Below are 19,810 nucleotides of genomic sequence, written 5' to 3' on the forward strand. Positions count from 1 at the left end.
AGCACGGTGGCTCATGCCTGTAATCTCAGCACTTTGGGAGGTTGAGGCTGGAGGATTGCTTGAGCCCAGGAGTTCAAAACCAGCCTAGTCAATGTAGTGAGACCCCTGTCTTTACAAAATTTTAAAAATTAGCCAGGTGCAGTGGCATGCATCTGTAGACCCAGGTACTTGGGGGGCTGAGGTCTTAGGATCACTTGAGCCTGAGAAATTGAGGTTACAGTGATCTGTGTTTGCACTGCTGCACTGCTACGTGGCGACAGAGGGAGACCTGTTTCAAGACAAACAAAAAAGTTCTCCCTAGGATTGCTCTGTCAGTTTGGCCAATGTTTGAATCCGTACTAGTCATCCCCCTGTCATTTTCCATGGTAGTCAAAACTTCCAGGGTAGAAAAATTTTCCTGATAACTGACAAAAAAAGAGAACAACAAACAAAAAATCCTGGGGTCTTTGACTGTATCTTCATTATGATAGCCTGTCATTACCAATTCTTTTTAAGGAAGCAACAATATTTTAAAAATGTATATAGATATATATACAAAGTAGTTACAGGCTTTATTTTTAGTTCATGTGGACTAATAGAGAAAAGCTACAGAGCAACAGGTTTTCTTCAGTTTTTCCAGCAGGATTCTTTTTTTTTCTTCCTGTAAATATGATTAGCGAGTATTTATCTGTGCACTTACGCATATCCACTGCTACACCAGACTCCTATCTGTATATATGTATATTTTATGTACCCATAGGTGTATATATGTACGTATACTCGTGTTTTTTCCTCATTATCTCATATCCACGTGTGTAAGGTGAGATGGTGTCTAATAGAAAGTTATTCTATGGAAACATTTCTGAAGGCCACTAAAAAAGGACAGATGGTTACAAGGATAATTATTTTGAGTTTTCCTAAAAACTTTTCCCTGATACTTCTGGCTATGTGCTTCTTTTTTTTTTTTTTTTTTTTGGCAGTCACTCTCTGTCGCCCAGGTTGGAGTACAGTGGTGCAATCTTGGCTCACTGCAACCTTAGCTTCCTGGGTTCAAGCGATTCTCCTGCCTCAGCCTCCCAAGTAGCTGGGATTATAGGCATGCGCCACCATGCCTGGCTAATTTTTTGTATTTTTGGTAGAGACAGAGTTTCGCCATGTCGGCCAGGCTAGTCTCGAACTCCTGACCTTATGTGATCCGCCTCTCTTGGCCTCCCAAAGTGCTGGGATTACACGCGTGAGACACCATGCTCAGCCATGGCCATGTGCTTTTGATTGACTTCGCTTCCTTCTACTTTCTGACACTGAAGAAGTAGATATGAACGCTATAGGAAGGGTTGCATCTCTTAGAGATAAGAACCTGAGGTACTACAAGGATTCTTTAGATTAACATTTATTTATCACTAGTGATATTTCTTTCACTGTCTCTGTTTTGCCAAAGAAACCTAATTTGTGCTGCAAGTATCGGGGCAAGTTATATGTTGAAGTCTGAGCTTGATGTTCCCAATTTTGATGAAAAAATTAAGAACGTTGAAGTTGACGGCAAAGATACACCGAGTGACTCGGGTTTTGGTTTCCAACTTTAAGAGTGAGCTTGCCATTCCACGCACTGATTTTAGTGTAGAATGGAAAGGAGTGATTCATTCTTTGTGGGAACTAGGAAGGAAATAAGAAAACTATAGCTATTTTTAAACTTGTATTCTGGAAGGGGTTGTGTTTTGGGAGTCCTAACTGCCCATTCCCTCACCCCACTAAACAGTTTTCTTGCTGAAAACTCTGTGGTCTGTGTTTTTTTGTTTGTTTGTTCATTTTTTGTTTTTGTTTTTGTTTTACATCAGTGGTTTTGTTGCCTTGGTGCCAAGTGAAATTTAGAAGTCACTTTGTATCTCACATGTCTTATCCCTAATCCTTGATGGTTGTTAACATTGAATCATATATAAGATACATTCCTTGATAAACTGTTTTCAGGGAAAGTGAATTTTCTTCTTTTGAAGAGTGAGCACTGTATCCTTTTCCAGCCATTTTAATAACCTGTCTGCCATACATAGAGTTTCCTAAGGGTATTTTTTAAGTTGTATATAGACTTTTAAAACCCTGTAGTAAATGCCAGAAAACCATTTCCGACCATGCTTGTGTGGTTAAGCTAAAAGTTAAAGAGAGCAATCAGGATATGATGAACAGCCAAGTTTGTTTTCATTATTTAAAAAAAAAATTGGCATAAAAGTTCGAGATTCTTTTTTTTTTTTAAATGAGTTTAAAGTTTGACAATACACTGCTTCAGTTGAAATAAAGTCTTAACATCGTTTCTTTCATCCTGTGATGACCTTATGGCTAGGTGAAAAGCTACGAGTTCTTGGTTACAACCAGAATGGCGAGTGGAGTGAAGTTCGCTCTAAGAATGGGCAGGGCTGGGTGCCAAGCAACTACATCACCCCAGTGAACAGCCTGGAAAAACACTCCTGGTACCACGGACCTGTGTCACGCAGTGCAGCTGAGTATCTGCTCAGCAGTCTCATCAATGGCAGCTTCCTGGTGCGAGAAAGTGAGAGTAGCCCTGGGCAGCTGTCCATCTCGCTCAGGTACGAGGGACGTGTGTATCACTACAGGATTAACACCACTGCAGATGGCAAGGTAAGACTCGCTGGTCAGCACCTTTAAGCATGGACTGGCTGCTTTGTGAAATAATATTCAACGTGACTGAAGTGAAGTAATAGGTTTTATGTCTGACATGAAATAAAATATTCACTAGCTTTGTGAGTTTGGGCTTTTTGGCATGTTAGAGCTTGTTCTCTTGAAAAGAATATGGTAATAGAAATTTAAAAAACAGTATTATATTAATATTTTAAAGATAAGCTAGATTTGAAGGTGAAGAATGAAGGGAACTGCTGTATAAGTTAGCTGTTCTAATAATCACTACACAAATACACACCCAGTGCACTGGTATAGAATTTATCAGTTAACATTGTATCATTGAAAATTAGAATATGGGAGGCCGAGACGGGCGGATCACGAGGTCAGCAGATCGAGACCATCCTGGCTAACACGGTGAAACCCCGCCTCTACTAAAAAATACAAAAAACTAGCCGGACAAGGTGGCAGGCGCCTGTAGTCCCAGCTACTCGGGAGGCTGAGGCAGGAGAATGGCGTGAACCCGGGAGGCGCAGCTTGCAGTGAGCTGAGATCCGGCCACTGCACTCCAGCCTGGGCGACAGAGCGAGACTCCGTCTCAACAAAAAAAAAAAAAGAAAATTAGAATAATATCTACCAGAAAGTTCACAGAGTAAGAATTTAGACTTTTGAGCCTGGTGTCGATCACTAATGTATATTAACTGAAACAGATCATTCAGTCATTGAACAGTTTGTATATTGGGAACACCAGCCATGTTAATTAGGTAGAATGGGTTTGTTACAGTGTGTTTATACATTATAAACTATAGAACATGAGCTTATGTCTGTTGTTTTTTTGTTGTGCAGTAAATTTAGGTTGAATTATTTCTTGTGTTCTCCTCTATGTGATAGGCATGCTGTGGGGGAAGCACAGGCTTTGGAGCAAGCAGTTCTGATTGTGACCTTACATAAGTCTCAGTTTCCCTGTCTGTAATTAGCTCCCACTTTATTGGGTTGTTGTAAGGATTAAATGAAGTAATTTCTGTAAGACATAATGACTGATACAAAGTAGGAAGTAAGTAAATTTTTAGTTTTCTTTCACTTTTGCACCACCATATAGACATAGTATGTTTCCTCTTGGCCAAACAGAACAGAATCAGATGTGTAGTAATGTAAGAGTGACTCAGCAGTTCTAGTTATTTACCTAATAGAAATGAGTGCATATGTATGCCAGAAGACATGTATAGGAATGTTCATAGCAGCATTGCTTCTGATAGCCAAAACCTAGAAACACCCACAGATCTAACAGCAGTAGAATGGGTTAATAAATTGTGGTATATTCATAAAATGCAATTTCATTCAACAACAGAAATGAACACAGTACTGCTACACACAACACCATCAGGTAAAACTATGGCCCTCCAGCCATCTGCTTTTTCTTGTAAATAACATTTTATTGGAATATAGCCACACTCATTTGTTCATGTATTGTCTATGGTTTCTATTACTAGGCAGCGCTGAGTAGTTCTGACAGACACACTATGGCCACAGCCTAAAATATTTATTATCTGGCCCTTATGAAGAGTTTGCTGGCCCCTACTGTAGATGAATATCAGCTGACTCAACTTCAGCAAAGTTGAAGGATTAGTATTAGCTGGAGGATGAGAATGTGGGGAGTGGGAAGGACTCCTAATAGGTATGAGATGATGAGAATGTTCTAGAGTTAGTGGTGATGGTTGGACAACTTTGAGAATATGCTAAAACCACTAAATTGTATACCTTAAAATGATGAATATTATGGTATGTGAAATATAATGCAAGTTTTAAAAATTTTAAAGTTTAAATTTTAAAATTTTTAAGTTGGGTGGAAGAAAATAGACGTAATACATACTGTGTGATTCTGTTTGTATATAGTTCAGAAGCAGAGGCCAGGCACAGTGGCTCACACCTGTAATCCCAGCACTTTGGGAAGCTGAGACGGGCCTCATCACTGGAGGTCAGGAGGTCAGGAGACCAGCCTGGCCAACATGATGAAACCCCATCTCTACTACAGATACAAAAATTAGCCTGACATGGTGGCGCACGCCTGTAATCCCAGTTACTCAGTTACTCAGGAGGCTGAGGCAGGAGAACTGGTTGAACCCAGGAGGCGGAGGTTGCAGTGAGCCAGGATCGTGCCACTGCACTCCAGCCTGGGCAACAGAGCGAGACTCTGTCTCAAAAAAAAAAAAAGGAAGCAGAAGCTAATCTAAGGTGTTAGAAGTCAGCATAGTGGCTATCTTTGCAAGGGTAAATAGCTGGAGAGCATAAGGGAGGCTTCTGGGGTACTGGTCATGTTATAATTCTTGGTGTGGGTGACGTTTACATGGGTGAGTTTACTTTGTAAAAATTATAAATTTTCCATTTATGAATTTTATGTATACTTTTATGTATACACTAAAACAAAAGCTTCTTTCTTTGTTTGTTTGTTTTTGTTTTGAGACGGAGTCTCGCTCTGTTGCCCAGGCTGGAGTGCAGTGGCGCGATCTTGGCTCACTGCAAGCTCTGCCTCCCGCGTTCATGCCATTCTCCTGCCTCGGCCTCCTGAGTAGCTGGGACTACAGGCACCCACCACCATGCCTGGCTAATTTTTTGTATTTTTAGTAGAGATGGCGTTTCACCGTGTTAACCAGGATGGTCTCGATCTCCTGACCTCGTGATCTGCCTGCCTTGGCCTCCCAAAGTGTTGGGATTACAGGCGTGAGCCACCGTGCCTGGCCAAAAGTGTCTTTAAAAAAAATAAATAACAGGTTAGGCGTGGTGGCTCATGCCTGTAATCCCAACACTTGGGGAGGCCAAGGTGGGTGGATCACTTGAACCCAGGAGTTCAAGACCAGCCTGAGGAACATAGTGAAACCTCGTCTCTACAAAAAATTTTAAAAATGAACTGGCCATGGTGGTATATGTCTGTGGTCCTAGCTACCCGGGAAGCTGAGGCAGGAGGATCACCTGAACCTGGGAGGTCAAGGCTGCAGTGAGTCATGATTATGTCACTGCCCTCCAGGCTGGGCAATTCAGTGAGATCCTTATTTCTCAAAAATAAAAATTAAAGCTCCCTTGGGAGAGAAGGCCAGAGAATTCCCTCTTACTTTATATTTCTTATTGCTTAGCAAATTAACTATGTTGTAAGCAATTCTGTGAAATCCAATGTGGCTTTTTTTGTTTTTTGTTTTTTAAGACGGAGTCTTGCTCTGTCACCCAGGCTAGAATGCAGTGACATGATCTCAGCTCACTGCAACCTCTGCCTCCCAGGTTCAAGCAATCCTTCCACCTTAGCCTCCCAAGTAGCTGGGACTACAGGTGCACACCACCACGCCTAGCTAATTTTTGTATTTTTAGTAGAGAGGGGGTTTCACCATAATGGCCAGGCTGGTCTCAACTCTTGACCTCAAGTGACCCGCCAGCCTCAGCCTCCCAAAGTGCTGGCCACTGGTAAATTGTGGCTCTTTCTTTAATGGCCTAGACACTCAAATGTACATCGTAATTAAAATTATGAAATATTTGAATACTCTTACCAAAAACATCTAAATCAGTGGTTTTCAAGTTATGTTCTTTACAGGAGGGAGGTGATATTTTGTAAATTTTTACAAAAGACCAAGTCCTTGCTTGCTTACTTTGATCAGGGCATCTCTTCTTTACCTATCTTCTGTAGTTGAGTCCACAGTCTTGTGTATTTGAAGACTGGCTGGGCGCGGTGGCTCACACCTGTAATCCCAGCAATTTGGGAGACTGGGGCAGACAGATCACTTGAGGTTAGGAGTCCCTGACCAGCCTGGCTAACATGGTGAAACCCCGTCTTTACTAAAAATACAAAGAAAAAAATTAGCCAGGCGTGGTGGCGCATGCCTGTAATCCCAGGTACTTGGGAGGTTGAGGCAGAAGAATTACTTGAACCCGGGAGGTAGAGGTTGCAGTGAGCTGAGGTTGCGACACTGCACTCCAGCCTGGGCAACAGAGTGAGACTCTGTCTCAAAAAAAAAAAAACCATATATATATATATGAAAATACATATATATATGAAAATATATATATATTTGAAGACCAATGAGCTTGATGATCCAGAGAGAGATCTTGGAAGGTTTTCCCCAAGACTAATTTAGGAAGAATAGGAAAGGCAGATTAAATAAGATTAAACTAAAGTTCTATGTTTACCCTTGCAGTCATCATTTAACTTTTAAATTTACCTCAATTAAGATAAACTCTTGCTAGGTATAGTGACCCAGTCTGTAATCTCAGCACCTTGGCAGGCCTAGGCAGAAGGATTGCTTGAGGCTGGCGTTTGAGACCTCCCTGGGCAATATAGTGAGACCCTGTCTGCAGAAAAAAAAATTTTTTTTTTTAAAGATAGCCTCCTATCTTCAGGCCAGTGAAATATGGGCTTTAAAAAAACAATTCTTAATCTCTTTTCAAGTTGTTTAGCTTTTCTGCTTTTCTTACCAGGTATATGTGACTGCTGAGAGCCGCTTCAGCACCTTGGCAGAGCTTGTACACCATCACTCCACAGTGGCTGATGGGCTGGTGACAACATTACACTACCCAGCACCCAAGTGTAATAAGCCTACGGTCTATGGTGTGTCCCCCATCCACGACAAATGGGAAATGGAACGAACGGATATTACCATGAAGCACAAACTTGGGGGCGGTCAGTATGGAGAGGTTTACGTTGGCGTCTGGAAGAAATACAGCCTTACGGTTGCTGTGAAAACATTGAAGGTGGGTTGCTGAGAATTACAGTTTTCAGGCATCTTTTTCTTTTGTGCTCAATCACTTGGAAATATGAGCATGCTCTTCTTTAACTTTGGAACACTTTCCACCCACTGGTGCCAAGCACATCAGCAAATTGTGATGATTAACCCTAGTGCCATTGCTGACAATGCAGAGGTAGATTATTCACTGCAATGCAATGAAACCCACATGTGGGAAAGGTCTGTCTCTGGAGGCTGTTGATGTAGATCTTAGTGGGAGGTTAGAAGCAAATTAAAAGTTATAAAAGCAAAATAAGCTCTTTTGCTTCCTGAGATCGACCCCTGCTGGACAGAATTCTTTGTGCCTTGTCTGAGAATCATGGGCCTCTTTCTTGTTCTGTCCTTCCTCTCCCTTGTTGTTGTTCCTCCTGTCTCTTTGCAGTTAGAGCACTTCTTAACATTCACAGAAATCTTTTTCCTGGTACTACTATATGTCTCCTTGAAACCTCCCAGTATCAAATTGTAAGGTTTTCACTCACTTGATTGTCCCAGACCCTCAGTAACTGTCTCTAGTATATCACTCATAAGGGCTATTCTTTAGCTATAAGTAGTAGTCAGTTCTGTTACTTAAGCATATTCTGAGTGTAAAGCAATATATAAGGCCTTGCTCTCTAAGAAGATTATGATCTAATCAAGAAGATAAGTATGTAAGCAGCTAAGTGCTAGGTTTCCTCATTCAAAGCCTGAGATATCTGAATAAATAAATTGTGAGAGAACTGAAGTATCCAATACAGGGCTCCTGTGTTTCAGTTGATTATAGGACATGATTGCTGAATTTTGCTTCTCCTGCTAATTGTCACTCCAGGACATTTTTCTTTCTAAGTTGGACTTCTTAAAATAATAATCATTTCGGCTGGGTGTGGTGGCTTATGCCTGTAGTCCCAGCAATTTGGGAAGCCCAGGCGGGCCGATCACCTGAAGTCAGGAGACTATCCTGGCCAACATGGCAAAACCCCGTCTCTACTAAAAATACAGAAAGTAGCCAGGCGTGGTGGTGCATGCCTGTAATCCCAGCTACTTGGGAGGCTGAGCCAGGAGAATCGCTTGAACCCAGGAGGCAGAGGTTGCAGTGAGATTGTACCACTTCACCCCAACCTGGGTAACAGAGTGAGACCCTGTCTCAAAAAAATAAATTAAAATAAAAATTATTTCTTGTAATATGCTAAAATATTCAAAAGATACTTCTTTTTACTGTTAAAGCTGAAGCTTTAGGATTGTGAGATGAATCAAATGATTTTAAGTTGGGGGTTTGTCCCTCTCGTTTTCTTCTTTCTTCCTTTCCCTTTTTCCAGGAAGATACCATGGAGGTAGAAGAGTTCCTAAAAGAAGCTGCAGTAATGAAGGAAATCAAGCATCCTAATCTGGTACAACTTTTAGGTGAGGAACCTTGCCTGAACCATAGATATCCTCCAAAAATGTTTGTCCTTTAACCCCTTCTTATCTCCAAATGCCTTCTTTTTTTTTTTTTTTTTTTTTTTAGAGACAGGGTCTCACTCTGTTGTCCAGGCTGCTGTTGAAGTGATTTTCCCATGTGGGCCTTTCAGTATGTTGGAATTACAGGCATGAGCCACCATGCCCAGCCTTCCCCCGCTCCCCCAGCCCCAAAGCTTTCTTTTCAGTCACCATGGTGGAAGCTGCAGGTTTAAATCCACTTCCATAAGTACTTATTTTAATCAGTAGGTTCCATGTTTTAAAATGGCCCAAGAAGCAGTGGCCTGATTGATTTTAGTATATAAAACTGCTCAGTTTGTACTAATTGCCCCAGATTCAAAGTTCAGAAGTGTTCAAAATGGTACTGAACCAAAAACTCATGAAATGTTTTTGCAAAATAAAGAGACATTGAAGGACTGTTGAAGCAAGTTAAAAACTGTGACCACATCCATCAGTTTACCTTTACAAGCAGGAAATGCTGTACTATGTTAGATTGGCTTTTCACTGTTCAGGTCACAAAGAACTCTTTTACTAAGCTCTTGTACTTTTTAAAAATAGGGCCAGATTTTTTTTTTTTTTGGATGGGGGGTGTTTTTTGTTGTGTTTTTTTTTTTTTGATATAGAGTCTTGCTGTGTCACCCTGGCTGGAGTGCAGTGGCATGATCCTGGCTCACTGCAACCTCTGCCTCCCAGGTTCAAGCTATTCTCGTGCCTCAACGTGCATCACCACACCCAGCTAATTTTTGTAGTAGAGACAGGGTTTTGCTATGTTGGCCAGTCAAGTCTTGAACTGCTGGTCTCAAGCGATCTGTCTGCCTCAGCCTCCCAAAGTGCTAGGATTACAGGCGTGAACCACTGCACCCGACCTCTTGTTGGTTTTTTATAAGGAATCTGCCATATATCAGTGAATTCCTTGACTATGGAAACGATGAAAATCATTTTACAAAGCAGTATTACAGGTGGGGCTCACATAGTCTTCAGCATGTGCACAATTGCTATTACTTTTGAGTAAGTATTGTTAGCCTGCAGTTGAGGAGGAGAATCATGGGCCATGTACAAAAGTCTGGACATGTTGGTTTTCTTGGCCCCTTATAGAATTAATACAAGCACGTTGCTTTTGCTCAAACAGACAAATACTCAGAGGCATATGAATTCCCAGAGAACAATATAGTGGAAGCAAGGACTCCCATATAAACCAGCTTCTTAATTTTTGCTTATTAATTTCAGAGAATGTGGTGGTAAAAAGGGGAAAGATTACTGCCGAACTAGACCTGAAAAATTGTCAAATTATTCTTGACGAAAGTGGGTTGAAGTGTTTGAATGTACATTAACAAAAACAAGCACTATTCTTCAATTTTTAGGTGTCTGTACTTTGGAGCCACCATTTTACATTGTGACTGAATACATGCCATATGGGAATTTGCTGGATTACCTCCGAGAATGCAACCGAGAAGAGGTGACTGCAGTTGTGCTTCTCTACATGGCCACTCAGATTTCTTCTGCAATGGAGTACTTAGAGAAGAAGAATTTCATCCATAGGTGTGTAAAACTTACCTCTGACTAACCATGAAGCCATCCTGCTTGACATGCAGATAAAAGGAAGAATGTGAGAACCTTCTCAGAAAATTTCGGATGATTCAAGAAAGTAATTTCGTATTTCACAGGGCCCATTATAATGTCACTTCTAACTTGTAAACAAACGTACTGTACTCTGATTAAAGTATTAATAAGGGGCCTTTGCTATTCTCAAAACTGAGAACTCTCTTTGGAAAAAAAAAAAAAATTACAATAGTGATGGGGTCTTGCTATGTTGACCAGGCTAGTCTCAAACTACCGGCCTCAAGTGATCTTCCCATCTTAGTCTTCCGAAGTGCTGGGATTATAGGTGTGGGCCACCATGCCTGGCCAGAGAGCTCTCTTTATTTTGCCCAGCACTGTATCCAAGATCCTTTTTCACCATCTAGTGGCTTTTTTTTTTTTTTTCCCCCTTCTTGAGACAGTCTGGCTCCATCGCCCAGGCTGGAATGCAGTGATGCAATCTTAGCTTGCTGCACTCTCTGCCTCCTGGGCTCAAGCCATCCTCCCACCTCAGCCTCCTGAGTGGTTGGGACTATAGGAATGTGCCACCATGCCCGGCTAAGTGTTTTTTGTTTTGTTTTGTTTTGTTTTGTTTTTTGTTTTTTTTGTAGACAGGGTTTCCCCATGTTGCCCGGGCTGGTCCTGCACTCTTGAGCTCAGGAGTTACACCCACCTTGGCCTCCCAAAGTGCTAGGATTACAAGCATGAGCCACCACACCTGGCCTAGTGGCTGAGTTTTTAAAATAGTTTTCTGCCTTAGTAAATAACTTAAAGTCTTGTAGAAAAGCATCTATTGCTCACCTATCCCAGTGTACTTATAAATAGGGACCCATTTTATAAAGCCTGCTTTATTCTGCTTCTTGATGAGTGCTCTACAGTGATATATCATTAGTGGGCTTTCTAAGATGTTAGTGATTGTCGGAAAATACTACCATATTCGTCAGCACTTACTTAACTCTGCCTGTAACACAAAGAACCAAGAATAGAGTGTTCACGACCATTTTCCTCACCGTCTGAATGGAATCACATTAGGGTTCTCTTTCCCACAGAGATCTTGCAGCTCGTAACTGCCTAGTGGGAGAAAACCATGTGGTAAAAGTGGCTGACTTTGGCTTAAGTAGATTGATGACTGGAGACACTTATACTGCTCATGCTGGAGCCAAATTTCCTATTAAGTGGACAGCACCAGAGAGTCTTGCCTACAATACCTTCTCAATTAAATCTGACGTCTGGGGTAAGGTTGAAAGGGACTTTTTTTGGTGTCATTTTATTTTTTTTTTTAATGTCTTGATTCTTTAGAGCTTCTCTTATGATGTTCAGTGTCCTCTACCTTTACCTGCCATTCTTCTTCAGTTATTCAGCAAGTATTTGTTAAATACCTCCTAGCTGCCAGGACTGTGCTAAGAACTTTGCATTAACAGAAGTATAGGCCTGGTGTGATGGCTCACGTTTGTAATTACAGCACTTTGGGCTGAGATGGGCAGATCACTTGAGGTCAACAGTTCGAGACCAGCCTGGCCAACATGGTGAACTCCCATCTCTACTAACTACAAAAATTAGCCAGGCGTGGTGGCACATACCAGTAATCCCAGCTATTCAGGAGGCTGAAGGCTGAGGCAGGGGAATGGCTTGAACCAGGGAGGCAGAGGTTGCAGTGAGACAAGATGGCGCCACTGCACTCCAGCCTGGGCAATAGAGCGAGACTCTGTCTCAAAAAAAAAAAAAAAAAAGTGTAAAGAACAAAGTTTAGGGCCAGGCACAGTGGCTCATGCCTGTCATCCCAGCAGTTTGGGAGGCCGAGGCAGGTGGATCACCTGAGGTCGGGAGTTCAAGACCAGCCAGACCAACATGGAAAAACCCCGTCTCTACTAAAAATACAAAATTAGCTGGGTATGGTGGTGCGTGCCTGTAATCCCAGCTACTCAGGAGGCTGAGGCTGGAGAATCACTTGAACCCAGAAGGTGGAGGTTGTGGTGAGCCAAGATCACACCATTGTACTCCAGCCTGGGCAACAAGAACAAATCTCCATCTCAAACAAAAAAGAGAGAGAGAAAGTAAGTTAGTTTTAAAAAAGAAGTCCCTGCCTTCAGAGAGCTCACAGTCTAGATCTCATATTACATTGGAGTGCTGATAATCCTCTCTGTAAAGCATCTTATTTCCACATTAGGTTTGGTTTGCTTTTGTTTGTTTGTTTGTTTGTTTGTTTGTTTGTTTTTGAGATGGAGCCTTGCTCTGTTGTCCAGGCTGGAGTGCAGTGTCACAATCTTAGCTCACTGCAACCTCCATCTCTCGGGTTGAAGTGATTCTTCTGCCTTAGCCTCCAGAGTTGCTGGGACTACAGGCATGCATCACCATGCCCAGCTCATTTTTGTCATTATAGTAGAGATGAGGTTTTGCCATGTTGGCCAGGCTGGTCTCGAACTCCTGACCTCAAATGATCCACCTGCCTTGGCCTCCCGAAGTGTTGGGATTACAAGCATGAGCCGTTGTGCCCAGCCTCATATTAGGTTTTATCACTCATTTACAGAGTACTGTGACACAGAGCTTTGTTTTTTCTTCAAGGGAAGTGTGATGAGGTTTCTATTGGGGGAACCCGCCCCCAGTATTTCACCGTAGATTCTTTCTATTTTCCGTAAGTGTTGGCCAGCTGAGAAATAAAGAGAAAGTGTACGAAGAGAGGAATTTTACAGCCGGGCTTCCAGGGGTGACATCACATATCGGTAGGACGGTGATTCCCATCTGAGCTGCAAAACCAGCAGGTTTTATTAAGGATTTCAAAAGGGGAGGGAGTGAGAGAACAGGGAGTAGGTCACAAGATCACATGCTTCAAAGTGCAAAAAGGAGAACAAAGATCACATGCTTCTGAGGAAACAGGACAAGGGCAAATCAGAAACTCCTGATAAGGGTCCAACAAAGATCACAAGGCAAAGGGCAAAAGTAAAGATCACAAGGCAAAGGGCAAAGTAGAATTACTGATAAGGGTCTATGTTCAGCGGTGCACGTATTGTCTTTATAAACATCTTAACAGAAAACACGGTTCGAGAGCAGAGAACTGGTCTGACCTCAAATTTACCAGGGTGGGGTTTTTCCCACTCTAGTAAGCCTGAGGGTACTGCAGGAGACCAGGGCGTATTTCAGTCCTTATCTCAACCGCATAAGACAGATACTCACCGAGTGGCCGTTTATAGACTTCCCCCCAGGAATTCATTCCTTTCCCAGAATATTAATCCTTGCTAGGAAAAGAGTTTAGCAATATCTTCCCTGCTTGCATGTCCGTTTATAGGCTCTCTGCAAGAAGAAAAATATGATTCTATTCTGCCCAACCCCGCAGGCAGTCAGACCTTATAGTTGTCTTCCTTTGTTCCCTAAAATCGCTGTTAGTCTGTTTTTTTGCAAGGTGCACTGATTTCATATTGTTCAAACACACGTTTTACGATCGGTTTGTACAGTTAACACAATAGTGGTCCTGAGGTGACGTACATCCTCAGCTTACGAAGATAACAGGATTAAGAGATTATTAAAGACAGGCATAAGAAATTATAAAAGCATTAATTTTGGGAACTGATAAATGTCCATATTAAAATGAAATCTTCACAATTTATGTTCCTCTGCCGTGGCTCCAGCCAGTCCCTCCATTCGGGGTCCCTGACTTCCTGCAACAGGTTTCATCTAGAATTTGTCTTAACTGATCTGGTTTCTACTGCTCTGAGAAGTAATATGACTTGGCTTCATAGACTGAAAAATCTGGAAATTTGGATTGTGGACCAATAGAAATAGTCATAGGATTCTAAGTCACTTTTAACTAGAAATCTCAAACTCAAATAACTGTGACAAAAATCAAATTTTTTTCTGCTCTGAATTTTATCTGATTTTAAATGAACTGTTTTTATTTTACTCCTCTTATATTAGCTGACTTTAAAACTATTATACTTATTAGATACAATGGTTCTCCCTTATCCTCAGGAGAATACATTCTAAGACCCCCCCTTGGAAGCCTGAAGCCAAGGATAGTGTCAAGCCCTGGGTATATAATCTTTTTTTGATCTGATAACCGAGATGTCTTCTCAGTGACTAAGGGGTGGGTAGCATCTATGTTGTGGATATGTTGAGTAAAAGGATGATTTACGTGTGAGGTGGGAAGGAGAAGCATGGCTTGAGATTTCATCATGCAAGTCAGGGCAGCATGCAATTTAAAACTTTAGAATTTATTTCTGGAATTTTCTATTTAATATTTTTGGCCCTTGGATGACTGTGAGTAGCTGAAACTATGGGAAGTGAAACCATGGCATAAGGGGTGACTACTGTATATCAAAAACTTTTCTAAGAATAGTTGAATTATGCCTCAGACTTCTTAAATGGTCATAGTTTATTTTCCCTCATTATAGTAAAGGAAAGCTAAATAAAAATTGGGAAATTTAAATAAAACTGTCTTGAGATTATCTGCAGCATTCCTGTTGCAAATATTTTAGAAGGACAAGCCGTGCTGTAAGAATTGATGAGTATATTATATATTAATGTTGTTGTAGTAGTGTGTGAACGTTGCCTAAAATTTGAAAGAGAATCACCTGATTATCTAAAATAAAAAATAAATCGGAGAAGAAACACTAAGTGCTTATTTTAATTCCTTATGCAGCTTTTGGGGTACTGTTGTGGGAAATTGCTACCTATGGAATGTCACCGTATCCAGGTATTGACCTGTCTCAGGTCTATGACCTACTAGAAAAAGGATATCGAATGGAACAGCCTGAGGGATGCCCCCCTAAGGTTTATGAACTTATGAGAGCATGTGAGTATTTTTGCATGTTTTAATTTTGAAGGCATAAGCTAAGCAGTTCAGAATAGTTAACAAAATTAGAAACATTTCTCCTCTCAGTGTTGTTAGATTGAATCCAGCCTCATGACATTTAAAGAATTTATCATTGATCAGGCAGTTGTCATATCATATACCATTGAACCTTACTGGAATCCTAAGCATAGTTGTTATGGCCTAAATATTGACCCAGTTTCTCAGAGACATTTGCATATTTAATAAGATAAGAAATTGAGTTTAGAGATTAAGGTGGGGAGGACTGTTTTCAACTAGATAAAAATGGTTGCTAAAGACTATGAAAAAGGCATAAAAATAACCTCTGTGGTGGATAAACAGAAGCATCTGATTGCTTGCAGATGAAAAGGTAGGAAAGTGAGTAGTGAATTAAATTGCAAGGTTTGTTTGTTTGCTTGTTTGTTTTTGTTGGTGTTATTTTTGAAACAGTCTTGCTTTGTTGCCCAGACTGGGGTGCAGTGACACGATTTTGGCTCACTGAAACCTCTACCTCCTGGGTTCAAGCGATTCTCGTGCCTCAGCCCCTGAGTAGCTGCAACCACAGGCACACACACCATGCCCAGCTAATTTTACTTTTTTTTTTTTTGAGACGGAGTCTCGCTATGTTGCCCATGCTGGAGTGCAGTGGTGCAGTCTCTGCAACCTCCGACCCCCGGGTTCAAGCGATTCTCCTGCCTCAGCCTCCCAAGTAGCTGGGATTACAGGCACCTACCACCATGCCTGGCTAATTTTTGTATTTTGGGTAGAGATGGGGTTTTACCACGTTGGCCAGGCTGGTCTCGAACTCCTGACCTCAAGTGATGCACCTGCCTTAGCCTCCCAAAGTGCTGGGATTATAGGTGTGAGCCACCATGCCCGGCCTAATTTTTGTATTTTTAGTAGAGTCAAGGTTTCACCATGTTGACCAGGCTGGTCTCAAACTCTTGGTCTCAACTAATCTGTCCACCTTAGTCTTCCAAAATGCTAGGATTACAGGTGTGGGCCACCGGGCCTGGACCCAATTGCAGTTGTGTTTAAACGTAAGTCTGTGTTCTTTCCTCATTGAACATTGACGTTCTCTGTTGCACTTTGTCAAAAATGAACTCTGAGCTCCTCCTTTTTGATATCCTTTTATATTTCTGAATATATACAGTTGATTATTTGTATGGTTAGGCTGAGTTTGAAGACAGGTTTTACTTCTTTTATTTTCAAGTGGAAGAAAACTTGCATTTTCTAAACCATCTCCCTGTTTCTCCTCATCCTTTTAGTAGAGGGAATAGGAGCTGAGGCTAAATTGAAGCCCCAGCCTTAGAAAGTGGGTTCATGGCCAGGTGTGGTGGCTCACACCTGTAATTCTAGCAGTTTGGGAGGCCGAAGTGAGCAGATTGCTTGAGCTCAGGAGTTCAAAAGCAACCTGAGCAATGTGGCAAAATCCTGTCTATATAAAAAATACAGTAGTTTGAGATTGCTGTGTGCGCTCACTTTGGCTGGGCGCAGTGGCTCATGCCTGTAATCCCAGCACTTTGGGAGGCTGAGGTGAGTGGATCACCTGAGGTCAGGAGTTTGAGACTAGCATGGCCAACATGGCGAAACCCCCGTCTCTACTAAAAATATAAAAATTAACCGGATGTGGTGGCATACGCCTGTAGCCCCAGCTACTCTGGAGGCTGAGGCTGGAGAATCACTTGAACCCAGGAGGCGGAGGTTGCAGTGAGCTGAGATTACGCCACTGCACTCCAGCCTGGGTGACAGAGTGAGACTCTGTCTCAAAAAAAAAAAAAAAAAAAAAATATTATCCACGTGTGGTGTTGCACACCCATAGTCCCAGCTACTTGGGGAGCTGAGGCAGGAGGATTGTTTGAACCCAGGAGGTCAAGGCTGCAGTGAGCCGAGATCGTGCCACTGCACTCCAGCTGGGTGACAAAGCAAGACCCTGTCTCAAAGAAAAAGGAAAAAGGAATTTAGAAAGTGGGTTCATTATACCTCTGAGTCTAGAGCTATGTTGCTATCATTGTGAACATGCTGTAACTCTAATAAGTATACATCATGATGCATAGAACTCGTTATTAGATACACCACTGGATATTGAACTTCTGCAAGGAGTTTTTAATATTTTCTTCTTCTGTTACACAGGCTGGAAGTGGAGCCCTGCCGATAGGCCCTCTTTTGCTGAAACACACCAAGCTTTTGAAACCATGTTCCATGACTCCAGCATTTCTGAAGGTGAGAATCTGTTGGATTTACTGTTGGTGACTAGTTCTGGGTAGTGGTGGCGGTGGCGATAATGGTAATTACATTTAAAAAATGATCAACTTTTGTAGTTTTGGACTCTGTTTCATGGTATTGAATTAATTTTTGACCTTTATTATTGCTGTGTTGCTATTTTGCTATTTTCAGTGCATCTTTGTGTCTCAAAAAATTGAAATTATATTTTAATTAGAAATTTATTCAGCCTCCCTGTCAGTAACCTTAGTAAGTGTGGTAGCTCTTTAAGCATCAATACTTAGAATGTAGGGAAGAAAAAAGGAAAAAATAAGTATAAACTACATCTACAAAGCAGAACTAAGTTGTAAAAACGATAACCAGACATTCCATTTCTGGAAATAGATCTTAAGGAAATAATTAAGAATATAAACAAAGATTTAACTACAAGGACATTGCATCAAAGTATAGTTTATAATAGTGAGAAATTATGAACAACTGAAATACCTACTGGACTGTAAATTATTACATCCATATAGCTGAATATTTAAAATGATATTCATATATGTGTGTGTGTGTGTGTATATATGCACACATTTTTTTTTTTGAGACAGAGTCTCACTCTATCGCCCAGGCTGGAGTGCAGTGGTGTGATGTCGGCTCACTGCAGTCTTCGTCTCCCAGGTTCAAACAATTCTCATGCTTCAGCCTCCCGAGTAGCTGGGATTGCAGGCGCCTGCTACCACGCCTGGCTAATTTTTGTATTTTCAGTAGAGATGGGGTTTTGCCATGTCGGCTAGGCTGATCTCGAACTCCTGACCTTAAGTGATCCACCCACCACTGCCTCCCAAAGTGCTGGGATTACAGGTATGAGCCACGGCTCCTGGCCTTCTTGGATATATTGACATGGAAAGGAGTTAAAGGTTAACTTAACTTAGTAAACGAGGATATCCAGATGTCCAGTAACCGTGCTCAACATTACTCATCATAGAGAAATACAAAATAAAACCACAATGAGATACCAATCCACGGCCTACCAGAAAGGCTTATATTAAAATCAGACTGGCCTGGCACAGTGGTTCACGCCTGTAATCCCAGCACTTTGGGAGGCCTAGGTGGATGGATCACTTGAGGTCAGCAGTTGGAGACTAGCCTGGCCAACATGGTGAAACCCTGTCTCTACTAAAAATACAAAAACTAGCCAAGCATGGTGGGTGCCTGTAATCCCAGCTACTTGGGAGGCTGAGGCAGGAGAGTCACTGGAACCCGGGAGATGGAGGTTGCAGTGAGCTGAGATCGCACTGCTGCACTCTAGCCTGGGCGACAGAGCAAGACTCCCTGTCAAAAAAAAAAAGACTGGGCACTGTGGCTCACACCTGTAATCCCAGCACTTTGGGAGGCCGAGGCAAGCAGATCACAAGTTCAGGAGTTCAAGACCAGCCTGGCCAACATGGTGAAACCCCATCTCTACTAAAAATACAAAGAATAACTGGGTGTGGTGGCTTGCTTCTGTAATCCCAGCTATTCAGGAGGCTGAGGCAGGAGAATCATTTGAACCTGGGAGGCAGAAGTTGCAATGAGCCGAGATCACGCCATTGCACTCCAGCCTGGGCAACAGGGTGAGACTCCATCTCAAAAAAAAAAAAAAAAATCAAGCCAAAAATAATAACATCAAATTTTAGCAAACATGCAGAGTAACCACAGCTTTCGTGTGAAATAGTATTGCCATTGGGGGACAGGTTGGCAGGGCCTAATAAACCTGAATGCACATATACCCTGTGATCCACCAGTTCTCCTACGTTGTGCCGATCAGACGTGCATAACATTGTGAACCAAAAGACACATAGCAGGATGATGCTAGCAACGTATTCATAGTAACTCCAAACTGGAAACAACCTAAACATCCATCAAGAGGAGAACGGGCGGATTGTGGTATATTCACACATTGGCATGTTACACAGCAATGAGAACCCCTGCCACATATAGCAGCGTGGACGAATCTACAGAGACGGTACTGGGCGAAGGAAGCCAGACAAAAGAGTACATACTTTATGATTCCGTGTATGTATTTTAGTACTCTACTTGCCAGTTCTTTCTCAGTTGTGTGCCTTTTCTGAAAAGAACTCCCTTTTTCTGTTATGAAATTGTACTTTTTATCGGTCCCCTTATCTTCCTCACAGAGGTAGCTGAGGAGCTTGGGAGAGCCGCCTCCTCGTCATCTGTTGTTCCGTACCTGCCCCGGCTACCTATACTTCCTTCTAAGACTCGGACACTGAAGAAACAGGTGGAGAACAAGGAGAACATTGAAGGGGCACAGGATGCCACAGAAAATTCTGCTTCCAGTTTAGCACCAGGTATGGGTCTCTCGGCAGGTAGAATCAAAATAGAAACTGCTTTGTTGAAAGAAGCATGGAGTATGAGGCTTTTA

General features: G+C 41.9%; 1 protein-coding gene across 10 annotated transcripts in view; it reads left to right on the forward strand.

Annotated features, from left to right (window-relative positions):
• Positions 1–19,810, forward strand: part of ABL2 (ABL proto-oncogene 2, non-receptor tyrosine kinase) — a 127,516-nt gene that overhangs the window by 97,110 nt on the left and 10,596 nt on the right. For all 10 annotated transcript variants that reach the window (XM_017951843.3, XM_003893462.4, XM_009192521.3 and 7 more), the window contains 8 exons: positions 2,312–2,607; positions 7,063–7,335; positions 8,660–8,744; positions 10,160–10,337; positions 11,426–11,610; positions 15,010–15,162; positions 17,314–17,403; positions 19,563–19,736. In XM_017951843.3, coding sequence (XP_017807332.1) covers positions 2,312–2,607; positions 7,063–7,335; positions 8,660–8,744; positions 10,160–10,337; positions 11,426–11,610; positions 15,010–15,162; positions 17,314–17,403; positions 19,563–19,736 — 1,434 coding nt within the window. The remainder of the gene's footprint in view (positions 1–2,311; positions 2,608–7,062; positions 7,336–8,659; positions 8,745–10,159; positions 10,338–11,425; positions 11,611–15,009; positions 15,163–17,313; positions 17,404–19,562; positions 19,737–19,810) is intronic.

The sequence above is a fragment of the Papio anubis genome, chromosome 1, assembly GCF_008728515.1.
Source record: "Papio anubis isolate 15944 chromosome 1, Panubis1.0, whole genome shotgun sequence".
Lineage (NCBI taxonomy): Eukaryota > Metazoa > Chordata > Mammalia > Primates > Cercopithecidae > Papio > Papio anubis.